The 23,373-nt window shown below is 39.5% G+C and overlaps 1 protein-coding gene and 1 long non-coding RNA gene across 8 annotated transcripts; one reads left to right on the top strand and one right to left on the bottom strand.

The window, feature by feature from the left end:
- Positions 1 to 3,423: 3,423 nt before the first annotated feature.
- On the top strand, positions 3,424 to 21,521 carry DUSP11 (dual specificity phosphatase 11). 6 transcript variants are annotated; one of them, XM_060187083.1, is made up of 9 exons: positions 3,424 to 3,623; positions 5,515 to 5,590; positions 9,878 to 10,009; positions 13,248 to 13,371; positions 15,596 to 15,656; positions 18,981 to 19,027; positions 19,289 to 19,364; positions 19,584 to 19,769; positions 20,882 to 21,521. In XM_060187083.1, exons 1-9 carry the CDS (start codon positions 3,523 to 3,525, stop codon positions 21,078 to 21,080), a joined length of 1,002 nt encoding a protein of 333 aa, XP_060043066.1. In that variant the 5' UTR covers positions 3,424 to 3,522; the 3' UTR covers positions 21,081 to 21,521. The 6 variants fall into 6 exon arrangements, with proteins under 6 accessions (XP_060043066.1, XP_007519010.1, XP_060043063.1 ...); XM_007518948.3 differs by having other exon boundaries at positions 3,426 to 3,623; positions 20,895 to 21,521; XM_060187080.1 differs by lacking the exon at positions 3,424 to 3,623 and adding an exon at positions 3,714 to 3,924.
- On the bottom strand, positions 21,515 to 23,366 carry LOC107522303 (uncharacterized). Of its 2 annotated transcripts, none has more exons than XR_001601435.2 (3): positions 23,227 to 23,366; positions 22,969 to 23,032; positions 21,515 to 21,765 (listed from the first exon to the last, which is right to left on the bottom strand). It is a non-coding gene; the product is annotated as an uncharacterized LOC107522303 (long non-coding RNA). The 2 variants fall into 2 exon arrangements; XR_001601436.2 differs by having other exon boundaries at positions 21,515 to 21,771.
- Between the last annotated feature and the right edge of the window lie 7 nt (positions 23,367 to 23,373).

Consider the following 23,373-nt stretch of genomic DNA (forward strand, 5'->3'; position numbering starts at 1 on the left):
AAGATGTGAGGTTCCTGCTGTCTTAGGGTTCAAAAAGACAATCAATAGTTAATATTATCATCACATTATTTGTTAATTGGGTTAACTTTGAAAAGTCTCTTTGTTATGGTTTGCTGTACAGTACCCAGTATCTTGTATATAGCTGTGCTATTGGACGCTTCTAATCTACTTGGTCTAGGCTTTTGAGAGAGTCCGTATATCAAATACATAGCCTATATATTAAAAAGATTCAGTTTGTGTTTTGAGAAACTTTGAGACATACAATTGATTTCCCCCTCTCATATTAATTAACTACTGATTCATATGTCTACATTTTGCTAGGAGTGTACATAAACACCATTCCCACCACCAAAGGAACACTTTTTATTCTTATTGAGGAAGTGTTTTTTTTTCTTAGATGACTATAGATTGTCATGGTATATCTATATATATTTTTTCACTGTAGGTAGATTGTGCAGCAGTTGCTCTGAATTCTGTATGTCAATGAGTATAATTCCTATTGGGCATTTTTCATGTTCCTTTTTGTCATATTACCTCCTTTATATTATTCATTAATGTGTTTGTAGGATATAGATTGCTGTGCACTTCTGTTTTTTTCTCTTTTTCTCTTTGACTATATGAAACGTATCCTTTCTCTTATATGTGACAAATAAAGTTAAAAAAATTGAAGGTATATGTGGAATAAGCTAGTTTGGGAGAGAAAAATTCTAGATAATTGTCTTTGATGGAAAGTGTACTATCATTTTTTTGCCACTAGGACTTTCCAGGATTTGTGCACACAATAAAGTACAACCTCTGGAGGGTTTTTTCCCCTTTTACTCACAGAGCAGAGCAGACGAGAATTACACATAGAGAGAAGAGGAGATACCCAGATTACTACTGATGAAGCTACCCCCGTTCCTGGTGCTCCCATGTGGTACCAGATGAAATTATCATAGCATGGAGGCACTATTTCCATTGGTTTAGTTAGTGGTTTTTTTTTGTTTTTTTTTTTAGTACAAGCTATGCTGTGCTTTTTTTTTTTAACCCAAATAAATTAATATTGAACTATTTTTTACTTACATGGAATTTTTCAGGATTATAAATACTTGTGCATTTAAACTTGACTAGAATTTTTAATGTACCAGAAATGAAAGCTAGTGATCTTTCAGTACATTAATTTGTTCAGTGACACTAATCTTTCTAACCTTCAGTTTATCCACATCAAAAGGTTGTGACAATCATTGGCAGTGTATGTAAGATAATTTTCAGAGATGAGAAAACAAGTGAAAATAGAAAACAAATCATTATTATAGTCATATTCAGTTTAAGTTGTAATTTAATATTCTACTTGGGACATGGTGTTCCTTACTGTTCCACCTGTAGTAGAAGTCAGTTACCTAATAGGTACAGATTCCTATGCCTGATTCTGTATGGAAAAATTTTTTTTTTATTGCCAGGGTTATAGCTGGGGGTCGGTGCTGACACAAGGAATCTACCATTTCTGGTGGCCTTTCCCCCCCCCCCATGTCATTACATAGGACAGAGAGAAATTGAGAGGGGAGGGGGAGAAAGAGAGGGAGAGAAAGACACCTGCAGACCTGCTTCACCACTCATTAGGCATACTGTTGCAAGTGGGGAGAGGAGGCTGGAACCCGGGTCCTTTCGTGTATCCTTGCGCCTAGTACTATATGTGAGCAACCAGGTGCACCAATGCACAGCCCCCCTTTTTCTTTCTACTTATTTTTATTTGACAGGATAGAAATTGAGAGGGGACTGAAAAGAAAGAGAAAGACACCTGTAGACTAGACCTGCTTCACCAGTCATGAAGCGTCCTCCCTTCAGTTGTGTATCTGGAGCTTGACCCCAGATTCTTGAACATGATGATAAGTGAGTTTAGCCAAGTCCACCAACACCCGGCCCTCCTGTATGGAACTCTTAAATTTGGACTCTACTCTTATCTCTCAGTTATTTCTGGATTCTATAAAAATAAATATAGCTGTCAGTATTTATTAATTTATTTATCTATTTGATAGAGACAGAAATTGAGAGGGAGATGAGAAGTAGAGAGGGAGAGACCACTTGAAGATGGGTTTGGCAGGTTTGAATCCAGTTCCTCGAACATTGTAATGTGTGTAACCAGTAAGGTGCTCTGTCACCTGACTTATTTGTCAATCTTTAACATAATACCAGGCATAGAAGAGGAGTCCCCAGAAGTCCCACCATTAGTGGGAGTGTAGGTCAAATTTTGGATTGTAGGGGCTGGGTGGTGGTGCACCTGGTTGAGCACAAATGCTACAATGCACAAGGACCCAGGTTCGCGTCCCAGACCCCACCTGCAGGGGGAAAGCTTTGCGAGTGGTGAAGCAGTGCTGCAAGTGTCTCTCTCTCTTCTTCTCTATCCCCTCTTCCCTCTTGATTTCTGGCTGTCTCTATCCTATAAATAAATAAAGAAAATTTTAAAGTTTTTTCGATTGTAATTGGGCAGTGTCTTTAAAAATTTTAAATTTACATGTTTTTTTGCCCTAGCAATTCTACTTATAGGAGTTTAGGTATAATTTACATATATGAGCATGTTTACAGTGAAGCCAATCTGTAACGGGGGAAAAAACAAAGAACTAAGAATCCATCAATATTGGATTGGTTATACAAATTATGGTAATTTGACTGATGGATTACCATGCTTCCATTATACTTAATAGAATAGATGGTGTTGGGGGCCGGGAGGTAGCACAGTGGGTTGAGCGCACAAATGCAAGGACCAACGTAAGGATCCTGGTTGGAGCCCCTGGCCCCCCACCTGCAGGGGGATTGCTTCACAAACTGTAAAGCAGGTTCTCAGATCTTTCTCTCTGTCCTCCCTTCCTCTCTCCATTTCTCTCTGTCCTATCCAACAACAACAGCAGCAGCAATGGCAACAATGATAACAACAATAACAACAAGAGCAACAAAATAGGTAAAATGGCCTTCAGGAGCAGTGGGTTCATAGGACAGGTACCAAGGCCCAGCAATAACTCTGGAGGCAAAAGAAGAGAAAAATAATAGTCATATAGGTTGACATGGGAAATATATATCTTGATAGACCCAATACACATTACATATGGCTTTTGTAAAAAGATTTTTTATAAAAAAAAGATTTATTTTATAAAAGAAATCTACATATTTACAAATATTTACATTCAATCCACACTGTGTGAATGTCATCACTCGGAAAATATCTGTAAGAACGCACAAGGAACCTACTGAGTGAGACTTTTCACGTGGATTTTCACTTGAACCCTGAAGGCTACATATTGTAAACTCTTCAACCTGTGCTACTGGCCGCAGCCGCAGGAGGGCACTATAGCCACCGCTGTTCTGTTTACTAATCAAACGTCCCAGGGAGCCGTCGTGGTGACGCAATCAAGCCGGGCGGAAGCGCACGCGCAGTTGCAAGGAACTCTTTTTGGCACTTCCGGTCCGGGGTCCTGTTGAGGCACTGTGGGCGCAGCGCTGGCAGCTTTGGTGCTCCTGGCTTTGGGTGGGCGGCATTTTGGGGCCCACATGAGCCAGTGGCATCATCCCCGTGGTGGCCGGGGTCAGGGACGCGTCTTTTTTGGAAGTTCCTCAGCCAAAAAGAAGGGCGGAAACCACGTCCCCGAAAGGTAATATGGTCTGGCTTCTGGGCGTGGCCCTTCCAGCTCGTAGCTGGTGGACGGGGCTCTGTCCCTTCTGATCTCTGCTTTTGACTCAATCGCAGTCCCGCCCACAGTAACTGAGGGGTTTACTTGAGATGTTCTCATTTCTCTTGCTTTTAAAAGCCAGGCTCTGCTCTGGTGTTCCTGGGAAGAAATGCAGGACAGCTTTCTATGGGACCGCCAGTCTTGTGGGTGGATGCCTCTTAATTACCAAGATGGAGTCCTCAAGCTTTGAATTTCTCGCAGGTAGCATGTGTGGTAAGATCTGGTAGGCCGCATAAAAGGGGAAAAACAAAACCAGCCTCGTGTAAAAACACGAGTGTAGGAGTGAAAAGTCGAAAGATCTGATTATGATCGTCCACTTGAATTACGCACGAACTCATGGTTGTGTTCTCTTCGGGAGAGAAATGGAGATTCTTCGTGGTAGCCCGAGATATTGAAAAGATTGTGTTCCAGAGACTGTTGGAGAAGGTAGAAAATTAATGCAATACGTAGAATGTTTTTTATATTATTATTATGCTTGCAAGAGTGAGTATAAATTAAGAGGGGGTAAAGGGGATTAAATAAAAAAAAAATCCACCCCAGTGCCACCCAACTTTCTACCTAAGACCTTGGTTTGTTTACCTGGGAATAAGAGAGGATGTAGTTTCTTCCTAGAAGGATGCATTTCAGGAACCTTTGTATATTTATTTAAACGATTCCTTTTGAGACTTGTTTAGAGGCAAAGGGAAAACTTATATTCCTTGAGGCCGTCCTTCCCTCCACTGCATACCTCCTCAGACCCTGTATTATTATTTTTTTATCTCGCAACTGCAATTCGGTCCTAAGTAGTATAAATACATCATTTCAGTTTCCTTCCAACTTAGTCTTCACTCCGTAAATCTTTTTAATAGATGAATTTCAACACTGCTCAAAAACTTTGTAAAAGCAGACTCTTTGCCATGAACTATAAGACTGCAAGATCAAAAGTGCTCTTCTTCTCTGACCCATATTTGCCCTCACTTTTTTTGTTTATTTTTTATATTTATTCCCTTTTGTTGCCCTTGTTGTTGTATTGTTGTAGTTATTGTTGTTGTTATTGATGTCCGCTGTTGTTGGATAGGACAGAGAGAAGTGGAGAGAGGAGGGGAAGACAGACACCTGCAGACCTGCTTCACCGCTTGTGAAGCGACTCTTCTGCAGGTGGGGAGCTGAGGGCTGGAATGGGGATCCTTATACCAGTTGTTGTGCTTTGTGCCACCTGCGCTTAACCCGGGGCGCTACCACCCGACTCCCTTGCCCTCACTTTTTTTGCTTTAGATATAGAGTTAACTAATTTTAAATTAATTTTGATGCATGTTACAGAAGTCAGCTCAGTCATTGTGATTCCTGGCATTACTAGGTGAAGTTCATACTCCTGTTAGGTTTTCCTTTAGAATATGAGCTTGCAGTTCACTACTGATTGGATTTGCTGGTAGCTGTTGTGTGAGGACTAAAAGTAGCGTTGGAAGTGGAAGGATTGAATTTAAACAACTTAAGTCAATGTGTGTACATATTCTGATAGTGTCTTAGTATTCAGGTCTAGGCTAGGTCTCCCCCACCCCCAGGACTTTCCTATGACCCTTGGTTATAAAGATACTTTGTTAAGCATTGTTCTGTGTCCTTGCATTGGTTTTCAGGATGGGGAATTAGGAAAAAGTGAGGTATAGACTGCTGTCAGATGGGTTTGAATAAGAGGAACAGCAAAATAAAAAGCGGAGCCACGGGTGGACCACATAGATTATGATTTCCATTTTCAAAAGTGCTTTCCTTGAAATTTTGTGCAGAATGGTAGTTATTTAATAAAACATACACACACATATATATATATATTTAATAGGTGGAAAGACTATCTCCCAATTGGACAGCGGATGCCTGGGACTCGTTTCATTGCTTTCAAAGTTCCTTTGAAAAAGGTAATGTAAAGGCAATTTACTACACTTCCAGAAATATGAATTCACTGTGTGGAACACTATTCTCAGCCCTGGCACTCTCTTCTTTTCTTACTTTATTTCAGTGAGAGAAAGACACAGAACAACCAGAGCACTGCTCAGCTATGGTTTATGGTGGGGCTGGAGATTGAACCTGAGTCCTCAAAGCCTCAGGCATGAAACTCTTTTGCATCAACATTATGCTTTTCCCCTCCTGCCCTTCCTAGAATAATAAAGAGACAGGGAGATGAAAGAGACTACAGCGCCGCCAAAGCTTCCTTCAATGCAGTGGGGGCCAGGCTTGAACCTGTGTCATGCACATGGCAAAGCAGTGCACTGTCCTAGTGAGCTATTTTTGCCAGCCCTCATTTTCTTTCTTTAAAAGAATATTTATGATAGAAAAACCAGAGGATGACTCGATTCTGGTGCATGGTGGTGTCAGGTATTGAACCTGGGACTTCCCAGGGTTCAGGCATGCAAGTTCAGTGCTATTTTAATGCTGGGATATCTTCCAGCCCTCCACTTTTTCTTTTAAAGCAGATACTTTGCAATATCCTTTTTATTATCATAAAATGAAATTCACAGGATAACTAAAGAACTTAGATGATAATGTGCCTGTTTTGCCCTGAATTCAACCCAAGTTTGAATCTAGCCTTACTGTAGGGAGGTTTGTTTCTTTCCCCTTTCTCCCTCTGTCTCTTGTCTCTTCCTACTTGGAAAAGTCAGCTCAGATCACTGCAGTCCTAGTGATGCCAATAAATAAATAAACATTTAATCCGTTCTATTTCCCTGCTAAATTTTAAATAAGTAGATGTAATGCTTTAAATATAAAAAATATATAATTGGTAATAAAGTAATAATATATGTCAATACATAATTGGGCATGACTATATATTAGGAATAGTTATATGTACCATGACCGCAAGAACTGTAAATGTAGTATGATTTAGGTAGGCTGTATCACCTTATAGGCAGATGATTCCATAATAAATGACTCTGGAGGCTGGGTGCTAACTGCACATGGTGCAAAGTGCAAGCACCAGCATAAGAATCTGGTTCAAGTCCCCGGCTCCGCACCTGCGGGGGGGGGGGGGGGTGTCACTTTACACGCCGTGAAACAGGTCTGCAGGTATCTATCTTTCCTCCCTCCTCTCTTGATTTCTCTCTATCCTATCCTATCCTATCCTATCCAACAACAACAGCAGTAACAAAGCAAAATGGAAAAAAAAAAGGCCTCTAGCAGCAGTAGATTTGTGGTGCAGGCACCAAGCCCCAGTGATAACCCTGGAGGCAAAATAAATAAATAAAGAAAGAAAGAAAGAGCTCTAAGTAGATTTCAAAATAAAGTGGAGTTTTATGTGTTTAATCAATTGATTATTCTACTTGATATTCAGTGTATGTTAAAACTGGAAAAAAAAACAAATTAACAAAACAAAAAAAACATTTGCATTTTGTAAAATGGAACCTTTGGCTCTAAGATTTAGATAATTGTGAAATTTCTCTACTTACACAGGTGTTGAGTGGGACAGTCAAAAGTCATTTAGGATATAGGATTGTTCTGAGTTTGTCAAGAAGCTAGCATCCATGAGCCCCAGGCCCCAATGCCAGCGATAACCCCTCCACTTCCATCATTAAGAGGAAAAAAAAAGTCCTGGATCAGTAAGATTTCAGTATGGAAACTTTGAAGACTATATGTGTGTGTGTGTTTGTGTATGTTTTCATTTCCTCCTCACCTGCGTTTCATAGCTCCATGCTGACTTTTTTAGATAGGCAGAGAAAGAGACAGATATACCCACACACCCACAGCAACTAAACTTCACCCAGTGCTGTGGGAACCAGGCTCAAACATGGTTGTGTACATGGCAGACCATACTACTTCCAGGGTAAACTGTCTTGCTGACCCTGGAAATTGTGTTTTTGTTTAAGAAAGAAATGGAATTATTTGGGTGGGGTAGGGAGCGTAATGGTTATGCAAAGAGACTTCATGCCTGAGGCTCCGAAGTCCCAGGTTCAATCCCCTGCACCACAGTAAGCCAGAGCTGAGCAGTGCTTTGTTGTTTCTCTCTATTTTCTCTCCTTGCATCTCTCTCAAAAATAAAATAAATAAAAAATACTTTAAAAAGAAAAAAAAACAGGGAATTATTTGGTAGATACAAAGAGTGAGTAAAGATCTCATATCCTAGGGAGTCGGGCGGTGGCGCAGTGGGTTAAGCGCACGTGGCGCAAAGCGCAGGGACCGGCGTAAGGATCCCGGTTCGAGCCCCCGGCTCCCCACCTGCAGGGGAGTCGCTTCACGGGCGGTGAAGCAGGTCTGCAGGTGTCTATCTTTCTCTCCCCTCTCTCTCTGTCTTCCCCTCCTCTCTCCATTTCTCTCTGTCCTATCCAACAACAAAGCAACGTCAACAATGGCAATAGTAACCGCAACGAGGCTGCAACAACTAGGGCAACAAAAAGGGGGAAAAATGGCCTCCAGGAGCGGTGGATTCATGGTGCAGGCACCAAGCCCAGCAATAACCCTGGAGGGGGAAGAAAAAAAAAAAAAAAGATATCATATCCTGTTAAACTGCCTAAAATAACATAGATTAGCATCAGGAAAAGCTCATTTTTAATGTATTGGGAGTTTATTCCTTACTTACAGGTCACTTTCCTCTTTCACCAACTTTGCTCTTCCGCATCTCTTGCCTTTAAAATTATTTTGTGGGAGTACGGCGATAGCGCAGCGGGTTAAGTGCACGTGGTGCAAAGCACAAGGACTGCTGTAAGGATTCTGGTTCAAGCCCCCGGCTCCCCACCTGCTGGGGAGTCGTTCCACAAGTAGTGAAGCAGGTCTGCAGGTGTCTGTCTTTCTCTCCCCCTTTCTGTCTTCCCCTCCTCTCTCCATTTCTCTCGGTTCTACCCAACAACAATAACTACAATAATAAAACAAGGGCAACAAAAGGGAATAAATAAATATTCTTTAAAAAAATTACTTTGTTAATGACCTGTGAGGTTGCACAGCTAGTGGTCCTGAGTTCAGTCCCTAATTCTGCTCTGCATATGCCTGTGCCTGCCCCCCCCCATCTCTCTTATTAATAGGTGAATTTTAAAAAATGTTTTATTTTCCCTTTTGTTCTTGCTGTTATTTATTGTTGTAGTTATTGATATCGACATTGTTAGATAGGACAGAGAGAAATGGAGAGAGATGGGGAAGATGGGGGCGGGGGGAGAAAGACACCTGCAGACTTGCTTCACCACTTGTGAAGCGACTCCCGTGCAGGTGGGGAGCTGGGGGGGGGGGGCCTTGAACCAGAATCCTTGTGCCAGTCCTTACACTGTGGGCCACATGCGCTTAACGCACTGCGCTACCGCCCAACTCTCTATTGGTGAATTTTTAAATGGGAGAGTGATTTCAAAATCAGATATTTTATAAAGAAGAACATGGTTTTTGTACATCTATCAAGTATAGAGTTTGACTTAATACTTAAAACTTTGTGGAATGAATAGACTCTCTGCTCATTTGTAGTTACAGTGAATTTTCTCCTATATATCTCCTTTCTCTCTGGTTGTGCTAACATAATAATATTATTCTATAATATAATAATATTATTATAATATAATAATATAATAATATTATTCATAACATAATTCTACAGTGAATTTCTGAGTTTTCACAAACATCCCACTCAGCCTCTTGTCTGAAAGTACATTAGTAAGAAAACAGGAAGACTGAGTTTCCTTTATCTTTCAAAAAACCACAGTTCAAGTAATCTTATTCAGTGTTAGGATTGCTTATGGTCCCATAAAAGGGATTACATAGATGTTTAACTATTCCCGGTACAGTAGGTTCATAAGATCTAGGGAGATGATCCCACAGTGAAATCAGCATAGTTTTTTCCTATTTTAAGTGTCAATACCATGACAAGAAATACCTAAGAATGCAAAGGAAGGGGAAATAGCAACAGTGTTAATTAAGGATGACTTTGTAACAAAGAGATTGTGACTTAGTTGTTTCTATAGGAAGCTGATTTGGAGATATTGTATGTTTTATTGTAATTTCAAAGCTTTCACTTTGTGAAATGACTTACATCATAAGTCTATTATATCTTCTAAGTTAATTTACAAATTTAACATCATCTCTAAGACCTTTCTGAGTTAGGTTAATTCTAAAGCTCATAGAAAAAGGCACTTAAACAACCAGGAAATTTCTTTGTATGTTAATTGGATAGCTTGAATAAATGAATAAATGAAAGAACTTTGAGCATCCATTTGCATTTATTTTGTACTCCCTGGCAGAGTTTTGAAGGAAAACTTGCTCCAGAAGAACGTTTTTCCCCATTGGATCTTTTTAACAGAATCCAGGAACAGAATGAAGAACTTGGACTGATTATTGATTTAACATATACTCACCGCTATTACAAACCAGAAGTAAGTAGGACCCTAATAGAAGAGATGCATCTTTCAGATATAATAATTCATTGTGACTTAATAGTTATCATTTTATGCTAAGGTAAAGCCTCCTGGCCCTTCATAGGGGAGTAATTCAAAAAGAGAATCAAATTGTTTCCTTAAATGCACATTTCTAATTGCTGTCTCAACATGAGGTTCAAGATATGAATTAGACTTAAATACTTGGTAGTAGTCCTTTTGACATGACCCTAGTAATCATGAAAATAGTTGTGTTAAAAAAAAAAAAAAAAAAAAAAAACAAGGGAGTTGGCAGTTGCACACCCGGTTAAATGCACATGGCTCAAAGCATAAGGATTGGCTCAAGGATCCCGGTTCGAGCCCCCCGGCTCCCCACCTGTAGGGAGGTCGCTTCACAGGTGGTGCAGCAGGTTTGCAGGTATCTATATTTCTCTCCCCCTCTCTGTCTTCCCCTCTCTCGATTTCTCTCTACCCTATTCAACAATGACAACAATAATAATGACAATGATAAACAACAAGGGCAACAAAAGGGGAAAAAATAGTCTCCAGAAGCAGTGGATTCATAGTGCAGGCATCGAGTCCCATCGATAACTCTGGAGGCCAAAAAAAAAAAAAAAGTTTGCTGGGAGTATGGATCGACCTGTCAATGCCCATGTTCAGTGGAAAAGCAATTACAGAAGCAAAACCTTCCACCTTCTGCATCCCACTATGACCTTGGGTCCATACTCCCAAAGGGTTAAAGAATAGGAAGGCTGTCAGGAGGGGATGGGATATGGCATTCTGGTGGGAATTGTGTGGAGTTGTACCCCTCTTAATCCTGTAGTTTTGTCAGTGTTTTCCTTTTTATAAATAAAATAAAAAAAGGTTCCAGGAGTCGGGCGGTAGCACAGTGGGTTAAGTGCAGGTGGCGCATAGCGCAAGGACTGGCGTAAGGATCCCGGTTCAAGCCCCTGGCTCCCTACCTGCAGGAGATTCGCTTCACAAGCAGTGAAGCAAGTCTGCTGGTTTCTTTCTCTCCCCCCTCTCTGTCTTCCCCTCCTCTCTCCATTTCTCTCTGTCCTATCTAACAATGACGACATCAATAACAGCAACAATAATAACTACAACAATAAAAGAAAAAAAGGGCAACAAAAGGGAAAATAAATTATTAAAAAAACTTAAAAAAAAAAGGTTCCAAGCTTATCCTGTACATTTCTTCCCCCCAATCTAAAATTAGCATTTCTGCAAGGAGCTATTAGTGGAGATGGTATTTTGAGATTGCAGCCTAATAATTATTTTTTCCATTTTTTTTTTTTTTGCCACCAGGGTTATACCTGAGGCTTGGTGCCTGCACTATCTTCTGGAGGCCTTTTTTTTTTCTTTTTACTTGATAGGCCAGAGATAAATTGAGAGGAAGAGAAAAAAAGAGGCAGGTGGAAAGCATAGGTGTGAACCTGTTTCTTTGAGCCTAGTAATGTGTGCACTCAATTGGGTGCACTTCTGCCTGGCCCCCATAATTAATTTTATAATTTTGACCAGGTTTATCACTGGGGCTTGATGTCTGTACAGTGAATCTAGTGCTCCTGAGACATTTTTTTCTCTTTTATTTATTTTTTTTTATTTAGATAAAGATGAGTAGAGAGGGATGGAAGCGATAGAGGAAGAGAGACACCTTCATCACTGCTTCACTGCTCACATAGCTCCCTGCAGGTAGGAAACTGGGGCTTGTATGCTTTGCTACCTGGCCCTGATTCTAGGCTTGCTTTTTTTGTGTGTGTGTGTGTGCCTCCAGGGTTAGTGCTGGGTTTCAGTGCCTGCACTTTGAATCCACTGCTCCTAGAGGCTGTTTTTTCCTTTTTGTTGCCCTTTATCGTTGTTGTGGTTATTGTTAGTGCCGTTGTTGTTGGATGGGACAGAGAGAAATCAAGGGAGGAGGGGAAGACAGAGAAGGGGAGAGTAAGATAGACACCTGCAGACCTGCTTCACCACTTGTGAAGCGACTCTGCAGGTGCAGAGCCAGGGGCTCAAACCGGGATCCTGACATTGGTCTTTGCACTTGCGCTATGTGCACTTAACCCATTGCACTACCGCCTGGCCCCCCTAGGCTTGGTGTGTGTGTGTGTGTGTGTCTCAGGATTATTGTTGGGACACTATGTGCATAACTCTGCTGTTTGGGGGTGGAATGGGGTGGGAGTTGGGAGTGAATACATACACACACCTGGGAGGTGTCTCCATGGATGTCAAGTCTTGATTCCTGACATTGCCATGTGCTGGGGTGATTTTTATCCTCCTTCCTACCCAAATAAATCTTAAATAATGCTGAAATGCCATATAGTATGATTCATAGACATGTCAATTAATAATAAATTTTAAAAAGAAGAGAGTCTCCACTGCACAGTTTTCACTGTTTGTGAAGCTTCCGTGTGCAGGTGCTCCCATGTGGCTGGGGGCTTGAACATGATTCTTAAACATGGTAAAGTTTGAGTTCTACCAGGTAAGTTTATCTCCCAACCCCTAGGAAGTTCACTTGTGTGGTTATTTTTTGTTTGTTTTGTTTTTTGATGAATTCACTTTTGTTTTTGCCTCCAAGATTATCACTGTTTTCCATTTTTATTTAATAGAACAGAGAAATTGAGGTGGGAGGGAAAGATAGAGAGGGAAAGAGAGAAAGACAACTGCAGACCTGCTCCACCACATGCGAAGCGACCCCCTACCCCTGCAGGTGGGGAACTGGGGGTTCAAACTGGGATCCGTGCACTTCTTACTATGTGTGCTTAACCTAGTGCACCACTGCCCAGTCCCTGGAAATGTGTTTTTAATATTAAAAAACATCATGGTTTTATACAATATTATTTAAATTCAGAGCTATAGGATTTTCACTTAACTTCTTGTATTTGTATCTTTTTTTTTCCTACCCCAAGAGTCCACAGTACTTCATACTACAGTGTCTCATCAGTAAAACCCATGCTCATCTGATTATGTTCATAACTGCTTTATGACCCTTGACATATAGAATACTGAATAGAACTATATATAAGTTGTAGTTACATATTCATATCTACTAACTATCTATTTGGTTGTTTTAGTTTAAAAAATCAAGAGCTGGTTAAAGAAACTTTGGGCTCTCTTTGTTAGGATTGCAGACATTAAATTTCTTTAAATTTAAATTTTAATTTCATTAAAATTCTTAGTTTATATTCTGACTCTTAATTATTTCATGTGTGAAATTATGTATCTTTTCATGATTTTTGTCTTACAGGACTTACCAGAAACTATTCCTTACTTAAAAATTTTTACAGTTGGGCATCAGGTACCTGATGATGAAACTATCTTAAAATTCAAAAGTGCTGTTAATGGATTTTTGAAAGAAAATAAAGATAATGGTGAGTTTTTATTTTCTTACCTGAACTTTAGTATGTAGTTTGAATGCAGTTGGTGTTTTTTTTTTTTTTAATAACTCTGATAATTAGACCTGTGTTTGAAAAATGTTCAGGTGGAAATATCAGATAGTGCTAATAGGTAAAGTGTTTTTTGTTTGTTTTGTTTTGTATTACCAGAGCACTGCTCAGCTCTGGCTTATGGTGCTTCAGGGAATTAAACCTGGGACCTTGGTGGAGCCCAGGCATGAGAGTCTATTTGCATAACCATTATGCTATCTCCCCTACCTTAGATTAAGAAAAAAATCATTTATTATTTATTGGATAGAGACAGAAACCAAGAGGTATGAGGAAGATAGAGAGGAAAAGGGATAGACACTTGCAGATCTGCTGCACCACTCATGAAACTTCCCCCTTGTGGGTAGGGACTGGGGGCTTGAATTTGGGTCCTTGCACATAGTAACATGTGCATTCAACCAGGTGTACCACCACCCAGCCCCCAGGTAAAATGTTTTTAATGATCGCAAATAATTTAGCTTTTGTTACAGGAAAGTAGTTATTTATTATTAACAGTAGAGAGGGAGAGAGAGAGAGAGAGAGAGAGAGAGAGAGAACATGTAGTGTCACTCTGGCACATGTAATGCCAGAAATTGAACGAACCTCTTGCTTTTTATTGAGAGTCCACCTCAATAACCACTTCTTGGGCTGCAGAAAAGTGATTTTTGTGAGTAGTACAAATTGAGCTTAGTTCATCCCTTTCCTTAAAAATTGAAAGAAAGGCATCTGGGCCTGGTTTATCACACATAGTGCAAAGTGCAGGGACCGGTACAAGGATCCTGGTTCGAGCTTCCAGCTCCCCACCTGCAGGGGGGTTGCTTTGTAAGTCATGAAGCAGGTCGCAGGTGTCTGTCTTTCTCCCCCTCTCTGTTCCCCTCCCCTGTCAATTTTGCTCTGTCCTATCCAACAATAGCAGCAGCAGCAGCAACAACAACAATGGAAAAAAGGTAGCCATCAGGAGCAGTAGAATCATAGTGCAGACACTGAGCCCCAACAGTGACCCTGGAGAAAAAAAAATTGAAAAGAAAATAAATAGTAAAGTATACTCTTAATCTCACTCATTGGTTAAGAGGTGAAAGGTGGATGATGAGAAGATGAATTTGAAGGTCTTAAAGTACATGAGAGAACAAAAGGCAAAGACATGGAATGAGACAGGCCTCTTAGAAGCAAAACAAAAATCTGCAGATGAATAGAACTACATCTTTAAAATATGCATTTAATATTTTTGTTGTTGTTTTTCAAAGCCGTTTGAGTAGAAGTGAGGAAGTAAGGACACTATTACTCTTTTTGTTCCTTAGATAGGAAAAAGTTTTTTTTTTAAAAAAACTGGCCTTTTTCTAAGATCTACTTTATTTTGTTGAAAATACTCTGAATCTTAAATACCCAGTTGCATTTTTTCTGGCATCTGGCCAACAGAAAGGACCTGGTATTTGCCATATGTTAAGACTAATGAACCTTTGTTTATAGAAAGCCACTGAAATTTAGTGAAATAGCTCACTTGATTGAATAGGTGCTGTTTTGGCACGTGCACAACCTAGGTTTAAGCTCAGCCCCCTACATTGAAGGAAGAAGCTTCAGTGCTATGGTCTCTTTCATTCTCTTTTTGGAGCCAGGTGGTGGGGCACCCACTTGTACTTGCACATGACCATACACAGGGTTCAAGCCCCTGTCTGTACTTTCTGTACTTGCAGAGGGGAAGCTTCACAAGCAGTATTGCAAGTCAGTCAAGTCAGGTCTGTCTCCCTCCTGCCCTTCTATCTCTTCCCTCTCAATTTCTCTGTGTCTTAATCCATATATATATATATATATGAAAAGAAAATCAATCTCTTGTCATATTTTTAAACAGTGGACTAAGAAATACTATAACATAGTTGGAAAATTCTTAGACTTGATTCTAGTCTTGTTTACTTTCTGTGTAATTTTGATTTATATCTCCAAGTTTTTTCTTTTCATTGTAAAATATATTGTAAACAGTGCTATTTCTTTAAGTATGTCACAGGACACTTAGACCTGTGTGTGAGGTGCAGTAAATGAGAGGGGGAATAAAGTGCTTTGGGAACGAAGTAGTACAGAATCAGTCTTTCTTTCTCCCTTTCTCCCCTCTCTCTCTCCCTGCCCTGTTCAATTTATTTCTGGTGTGTCTGCTTTGCATAATTCTCTATTTATTTTATAGACAAACTTATTGGTGTTCACTGTACCCATGGTTTAAACAGGACTGGTTACCTCATCTGCAGGTGAGTCCCCAATGTCAAAGGGAGAACTATTTTGAAGTTCATTTCTTCACATTAATAGTGTAAGGTAGTTGGGGGGGATATTGTAGCCAGTATCAAAATGTATGCAATGACACCATGGATATGGCTCAGCAAATCACATTCCTTGCATGCATGAGACCTGGAGTTTGAGCTCCAGTGCCATATATGTTTATTAGAGCAATGCTCTGTCCTTTCTCTCATATTAAATAAATATCTTTCTCTTCCCCTCTCTCTCTTCCCCTCCTCTCTCTATTTCTCTCTGTCCTATCCAACAACGACATGAATAACGACAACAATAAAAAACAAACAAGGGTAACAAAAGGGAAAATATTTTTTAAAATGCAGATATAAACATATATCTGTACTTTAGTGGCATAGTATTTAAACATTCTATTTTATAATTTAATACATACGATGGGCATCTTTGTGTAAAAGTCTCTTTTTTTCTTTTGCCATAAAGGTTATTGCTGGGGCTCAGTGCCTACTCAGCAACTCCACTGTTCCTGGTGGCCATTTTTTTTGTTATATTTCTTTTCTGATATAGAGACAGAAATAGGGAGAGAGAAAGACTTGCAGCAGTGCTCCATTGCTTGTGAAGTTCCCCTTTGCAGGTAGTTACCAGCGGCTTAAACCTAGGTCCTTGCACATTTATATGTGCACTCTTACCAGGTACACTTCCCATCTGACCCCTAGAGACTTCATTTTTAAATTGCATTGTTCCTTTTCTTACTGATGAACATAAAAGTGTGAAGTTGTTGATATAAAACATGGCAGTAATGAATGCCTCCTGTATGATTATTTCTGAATATATGTAATGCTGGGTCACCGAAACATTTCACTCTGATTTCTTTTTTTCCCCCCTTCCCACTGGGGCTTCACTATTTCAGGACAACTTTCCGTTGTAGGGGTGGGGATGGATGGGAAAGACACCACAGAGTACTGAACATGTTCCTGAAACTTTCACCAGGGTAGCTGGAGCTGGGCTCAAATCTGGGTTGTACACAAGGCACAGCAAATACCCTCCTAGGTGAGCTATCTTGCTGGCCACAGAATGGAATTTGAAGCTTTTTAATTTAGTGTGTGTGTGTGTGCTGGGGCCTCATGTATGTATGAATCTCCTGTTCCTGGCAGACTTTTTTTTCTTTCCCTCTTCCCTTTTAATTTAAGATAGAGTCAGAGAAGGCGAGAGGGACACCCCAGTATTGCTGCACCATTCTTGGAGCTACCCCTGCTGTCTTCCATGGTGCTCTCCATGGAGTACTGGGAGCTTAAACCCAGCTCCTTACACTTGCTAAAGTGTGTGCTCTACTGGGTAAAACTATCTCCCATGCTTCTCTTAGGGTTTCTGTTTTTCTTTATATATATATGTATTTTATTTATTTATTTATTTATTCCCTTTTGTTGTCCTTGTTTAATTGTTGTAGTTATTGTTGTTGTTACTGATGTTGTTGTTGTATAGGACAGAGAGAAATGGAGAGAGGAGGGGAAGACAGAGAGGGGGACAGAAAGATAGACACCTGCAGACCTGCTTCACTGTCTGTGAAGCGACTCCCCTGCAGGTGGGGAGCCAGGGTCTTGAACTGGGATTCTTAAGCCGGTCCTTTCACTTTGTGCCACCTGGCTTAACCCACTGTGCTACTGCCTGGCTCCGTTTTTTTTTTTAATATTTGTATTTATTTATTTGATAGACAGCCAGAAATTGAGGGTTGGGGGAGATAGGGAGAGAGACAGACACCGGCAGCTCTGCTTTACCCCTTGTGAAGCTTTCCTTTTGCAAGTGGGGACCAAGCATTTGAACCCAGGTCCTTATGCGTTGTAACATGTGCACCCACTCAGGTGTGCCACCACCTGGCCCCTCTCTTATGGTTTATATGCCTGTTGCAACATTCCCAATTTTCGTTTATTCATTTAGCCTAGTTGTTGACTGAATATCTGTCGTATATCAGCATTATATAGGTGCTAGTAAAGAGACTTGTGAGACTTTTATGAGTGGAGACACTTGACCTGCCCTTCATGAATCCTGAAGTCTTTAGAGAAATAATAGCCTTCATGGAGCACACAAATGCATGTAGAAGTATAACTCAGAGGACTGCTTAGAGAGGAACATGGTATTATTATTGAAGTATATTAATAGGGAAGATTTTAGTTCATCATGAAGATTATAAAGGGTTTCTTTGAAGATATATGTGCTGAAATGTGAAGGATGAGTAGATATTAACTACATAAGGATGTTGAAAAAATCATGGGCATAAGGACATTAAAACAGCTGGAAGAAGCTAAATCAGGCAGACCTGTATTTAAGGTTTATACGTTATCTTAAGGGCAGTAGAAAACCATTGTACTTTTTTTGGTTTTTGATACAGGATGAGTACACAGGAAATGACCAGATTTTCATTTTCTACCTATCTTTTTGTTACTAAGTGGAGAATACTCTACAGGGTGTAAGAATTGAAGTTAGCTTTTGTAGAAATTGAGAGCCACGGCTGATCAAATAGCTTACTTGGATAATGTGCTGCTTTGTCATGTGCATGACTCGTTTGAGCCCAGCCACCACTGCATTGAGAAAATTTTTTGTGTGTGTGTGCTTTGATGTCTCTCTCTCTCTCTCTGCCTTTCTAACTCTGTCACTATCTAAAATAATAGTAAATTTACATTAAAAACAACCAACAGAAAGAACCTGGTATTTGCCATATGTTAAGACCAATTAACCTTTGTTTATAGAAAGCCACAGAAATTTAGTGAAATCACTCACTTGAATAGGTGCTGTTTTGGCATGAGGCACAATTCTGTGCTTGGGCAAGAGTGTGATGGTCATTTTTGTGGAAACATGGATACATTCTAGAGATATTTAAGTAATGTAATTGTTAGAAGTTGGTTGGTTGAAGATGACAGTAAGGGAGAAATAACTAATAATAATAGTAACTCCTGTTTCTGATCCATACAGTTGGTTAATGTCTTTTAGATGTTAATCCCCCCCACCCAATTTGACTTTACTATTTGTTCACGACAAATACTCAGACATTAAATAAATTTCCGGTTTGTGTACAAGAAAGTTTGATCAAAGAAGACTGTTGTGTTATCATCACATACTGTTTTTTTATTAAACTGTTGTATCATTGTAGTAATTATTAATATTTTCTAAAGTTATCCTTGTATTTCTCAAAGCCTTTTGTATTAAATCATTCAATACTTGTTGGATTAGATGTGTTGATTTTTCTTAGAATTTTTTTTTTTTAATTTGATTCTTTTAAAAAAACTTAATGTTTTTTCATCTTACATTATAAATGATTCATGTTGTTTTGTTAGATATCTGATTGATGTAGAAGGCATGAGGCCAGATGATGCAATCGAATGTAAGTATGAGGGTTGTCACTATTTTTCCCTTTTCATAAAAGTACAAATAGAAATGTACATACATTTCTTAAAATTTAAAAGCAGTTTATAATGCATTTGTTTCAACAAGCAATATTTTGCGAAGAACTTAGAAAGGAATGTGTCTGGTAATAGATACAACAACTGAATACTTACTCCGGTGGATTTCACTTCTAATCTGCTTACACGAGGAAAGATTTGCTCTTTGCGCAATTATTTCTAATAGTTTCTCTACTCCTTAGTATTTAATAGGTGTCGGGGACATTGCTTAGAAAGACAAAACTACATTGAAGACCTTCAGAAGGGCCCTGTCAGAAAGTAAGTTGCTTTATATATGTAAGGTTTGTATCTAGGGGGACAACTATATATTATCTAAGTTACTTTTACTCATTTTGTAATTTGTTTACTTAACTAGGGATCTAACTGAAAAAGGAATGGGAGGATGATGAGATAGTTATTTTCATGGGCTAAACATAGTCACTAAGTTGGCAACTCAATTTGGTAATCATAATATTTTGTGGAAATATTCTCTTTGAGGAATTGGGATTCCAGTGTGTCCAGATCGAGTGGTTTTGAAAATTCAACACGTATGATGGAGCCCATCTATACCAGAAACAGGCCTGTTAAACGAGGACCTGCATATAACCTGCATTGGAACCAAGGTTACCCGTTAGCTTCTCAGCATTTTCACACCCACACCCAAGATTTGCAACAGTCAGTCAGGTACCTCTTCTTTCCTTTTTCTAGAGTTGAAATAAAAATTAATCTTAGTCAATACATGATGACAGTAGTGTAATTTCATTGTCTACCAGGACCCCAAAGTTCTCTTCCACCTTTCCTTTCCCCAGAGTCCCTTGCTTTCTTTTTGGCTTATCTCCCTTAATATGATGTTTCCAAGTTCCATCCGAGATGTTGCAAAGGAGATGACTTTATCATTTTAACAGCTGAGTAGCATTCCATCATTATAGTGTTAAGAAGTCCAGCAATTAAGCAATGTATCTTCTAAGGTCACAGGTAGATAATAGTAGGATAAGAATATCTGTTTTATAAAACTTACAGGTTTTCTTTATTAGTGATTTACAAAATAACAGGAGTACAATTCCACACCACTCCCACCACCAGAATTATGTGTCCCCATTTCCTCCACTGGAAATTGCAGTGGTGGTGGTGCACGTGGTTGAACACACGTTATAGTGCTCAAGGACCCCAGTTCAAGCCCCTGGTCACCACCATCTCCCCATTCCCTTTTGATTTCTGGCTGTGACTGTCCAATAAATAAAGGCATAATAAATTAATAAATAAAAACTGCTGTGGTTCTCCCAAGGTCACAGATATGGGTTGACTATTAATTTCCTTTTTCTTTTCTTAATTTCTTTATTATCTTTATTTATTTATTGGGTGAAGACAGAAATCAAGCTGAAGGGAGAGACAGAGAGGGAAAGAGACAGAAAGACACACCTGCAATCCTGCTTTACCACTCGCAAAGCTTTCCCCCTGCAGGTGGGGATTGGGAGCTTGATCCTGGGTCCTTGTACATTGCAACACGAGCGCGCAACCAGGTGCACCACCACTTGGCCCGACTGTTAAATTTCTATACCTACCTACATATCTATATGTATTTTTCCCCATTTTTTCTATGGTCCTACCTTCTCTTTTTTTAAGTCACACCTATACCTATTACTACTTCTGAATGTCTTTCTGTTTGTCCTTTTTTTTTCCTCTGGGTCCTGATGGAATTGGGTTTCAGAGCTCTTTAGTCTTCTTCCCCTAACATTTCTTCACTGGGAATATTTGTATAGTTTCTTAACTAATGATAGTTTCTTAACTAATGATAGATTTTGTTTTAAGGACATTTTCACAGAATCAGAATATTCACCGGAGAAATTACATTCCTCCTCCTGGTCCCCCTGGAGAGGACTATTCACAAAGTCGGTACTCTTGGAATGCAAAGCGAGATGCCAATCAAACCTCACAGAAGAGAAGGTGGTATTCTGCCAGTTATGGACGATCCTATCCCACTTATGGATGGACTGAGTAACAAAACCTACCCTGGAAATCTGGAGGAAAAGCAGGACTGAAGACAATTGGAGTGATTTTTTTTTTTTATAAGATCAGGTTAAATAAGCATATCTATTTAACTGATCCTTTATGTGTTCAAGCTTTAAGAAAAATTATATTGAAACCTCTTTACTGACAAATTTACAGTATTTGCAGCCAGAAGTGAAGGAAATAACTGGTTGTTCCAGTTTTAAAATTTTTAAGGAAGATATTTTAAGAACTGATCAAGTAATGTTTCCCATGTAAATTATTTTTTAAAATTCTGTCTTTTTTGTGTATTTCCTTTTGGCTATAACTGGTGATATAACTATGCTTACAGAAATTTTTATTGTGTTTGTCAAGTTCAAATATTGATCCAGTCATTAATATTTCTTTCTTCCTAGCTGCACAAAATTTCTATTAAAACCCACTTAAAAGTTCTTTGGAACCTAGTCAACTGTGTTTTTGTGTGTCACTGAATGGACTCAACTTCCTTTCACTAATATGTCAGATGTGTCTTCTTACATAGGAATATATAAACTTTTACAGCTTGATTATCAAGCATCAGAGACTGATTGATAAACCAGGAAAACTTTTATGGCTCCTTGCATTATTACCTCTTATAGCAGAATGAGATCTTCCTTTTGATGTTTTCTGGATTGTTTCTTTTGCTGGTATGCATCTGGAACTCACAGAACATGTGGAAATCGGCAGTTATTTTCAATTGCAGAGGAAGTCAGAAACCCTTGTTTGATCAAGGTTGTCATACCATCATGACACCCTGGTAGATATTTGAATGCTTTAGCAACTTGGCTTCATTTTCTAAAGTCTCTGGTTTTGAGGATTTGTATCATAAATTATCTGATGATGCATGTGACAATTATTTTCTCTATTCTCCTTTATATATGAACAACACAATTTAAGGAAGTACTCTTAACCACTCTCCTGTCTGTAGCTTAATCAAGCTTCTACCCTTCTGTTAAGTGATGGCTTGTTCTTCCTGTCACTTTATTTTTATTTGAATCTTTATATATATATATATATATATATATATATATATATATATATATTTTTATTTTTGAGAGAGATGCAGAGAGAGAATCAACACAGAACTGCATCCTAAAACTGAGGTCATGTCTATTTTCCTGGTGAGAATACTTGCATTCATAGACTGAGACTCCCTTGTGTATGGTGTGAGCAGTAAGCTGGTACCTGGGTTGACTGGAAAGTAAAACTAGGGGTGGGGAGTAGATAGCATAATGGTTATGCAAAGAGACTCATGCCTGAGGCTCCCACATCCCAGGTTCAACCCATCCCTCCTGCTGAGCTCTCTTCTGTAGCTATTTCATGGGGGAAAAAAGTACAGCATCTCAGTGTCTTAGCTAGAATGGTAAGTAGGTTTCAATGGAATATATATATATATATATATATATTAATTATATATATGATTCAAGCCTAATAGTTCTTTTTGCTGTTTTCTAAGCTATTATCTGTATCTGTTTCAACCTTTGAACTCTTGTCCAGAATGCAGCTCTCCTGCCCACTCCTGTTCCCCATCTTTGTTTCCAGACCTCCAGACACTTTCAAATGGTTATTTTTTTTAAGATCTTTAACGTTATTGAAAATAGTAATGCCCATGTCCTAGCATTCCCTTCTTTTTTTCCATAGCAGATCTCAACTTGGCAGCTAAATTCTTTATTTTCCAACCGTCTATGTAAATAAAAAGATCAAAATATACCCCAATAGTAAAGAACATGGAAAGCACTGCTCTGCAGCAAGTTTAGGGTATTCCCTCCTCTCCTGGGAGCTGGCACATTTTAGGTTTGACAAATGAAGTTTCTGAGCTTGTTAGTTGGAAGGGTTGACTTCATCGAGGTGCTGTTACCTGGCTCTTCGCCAGAGGCATACGTTCCAGCGAGGTCAGCTCCAGGACACCAACCTATGAATAACTGGCCAAAGAAAAGTTAGCCGAGCGCAGCCAGTAGCCCCCCTTCCTACCCCCGCTCCCCCAAAAAGAGAAAACTAGAAAGAGTAGTGCAACGGGGAAGTATGCAGAGATCATCTTGGCTAACACAGAAAGAAACGTCTCCACCGCAGTCCAACACGGAGTAAGAACCAGACAACCTTCACATCCAGACCTCACCTTCCAGCCCCGGACTCCAGAATTCTTCCTATCTCCCTCTCCAGAAGTCACAGGGAGCCCCAGCTCTCCTGTGGGTCCGCTAATGAAATTTACACTGGAAGAGAATCAACAGCAGAGGGGCTGACTATAACCCATCCGGAACCTTCC

This window comes from Erinaceus europaeus, chromosome 3 (assembly GCF_950295315.1).
Source record: "Erinaceus europaeus chromosome 3, mEriEur2.1, whole genome shotgun sequence".
NCBI classification, from domain to species: domain Eukaryota; kingdom Metazoa; phylum Chordata; class Mammalia; order Eulipotyphla; family Erinaceidae; genus Erinaceus; species Erinaceus europaeus.

What these genes read in the sequence shown, in the direction of transcription:
- DUSP11 (XM_060187080.1), top strand. Translation starts at nt 3,752, where the DNA reads ATGTTCTCATTTCTCTTGCTTTTAAAAGCCAGGCTCTGCTCTGGTGTT. An exon ending in AGCATGTGTGGTAAGATCTG is followed by an intron (nt 3,925 to 5,514) that starts GTAGGCCGCATA and finishes TATATTTAATAG; the next exon opens with GTGGAAAGACTATCTCCCAA. An exon ending in GAAAGAAAATAAAGATAATG is followed by an intron (nt 13,372 to 15,595) that starts GTGAGTTTTTAT and finishes TTTATTTTATAG; the next exon opens with ACAAACTTATTGGTGTTCAC.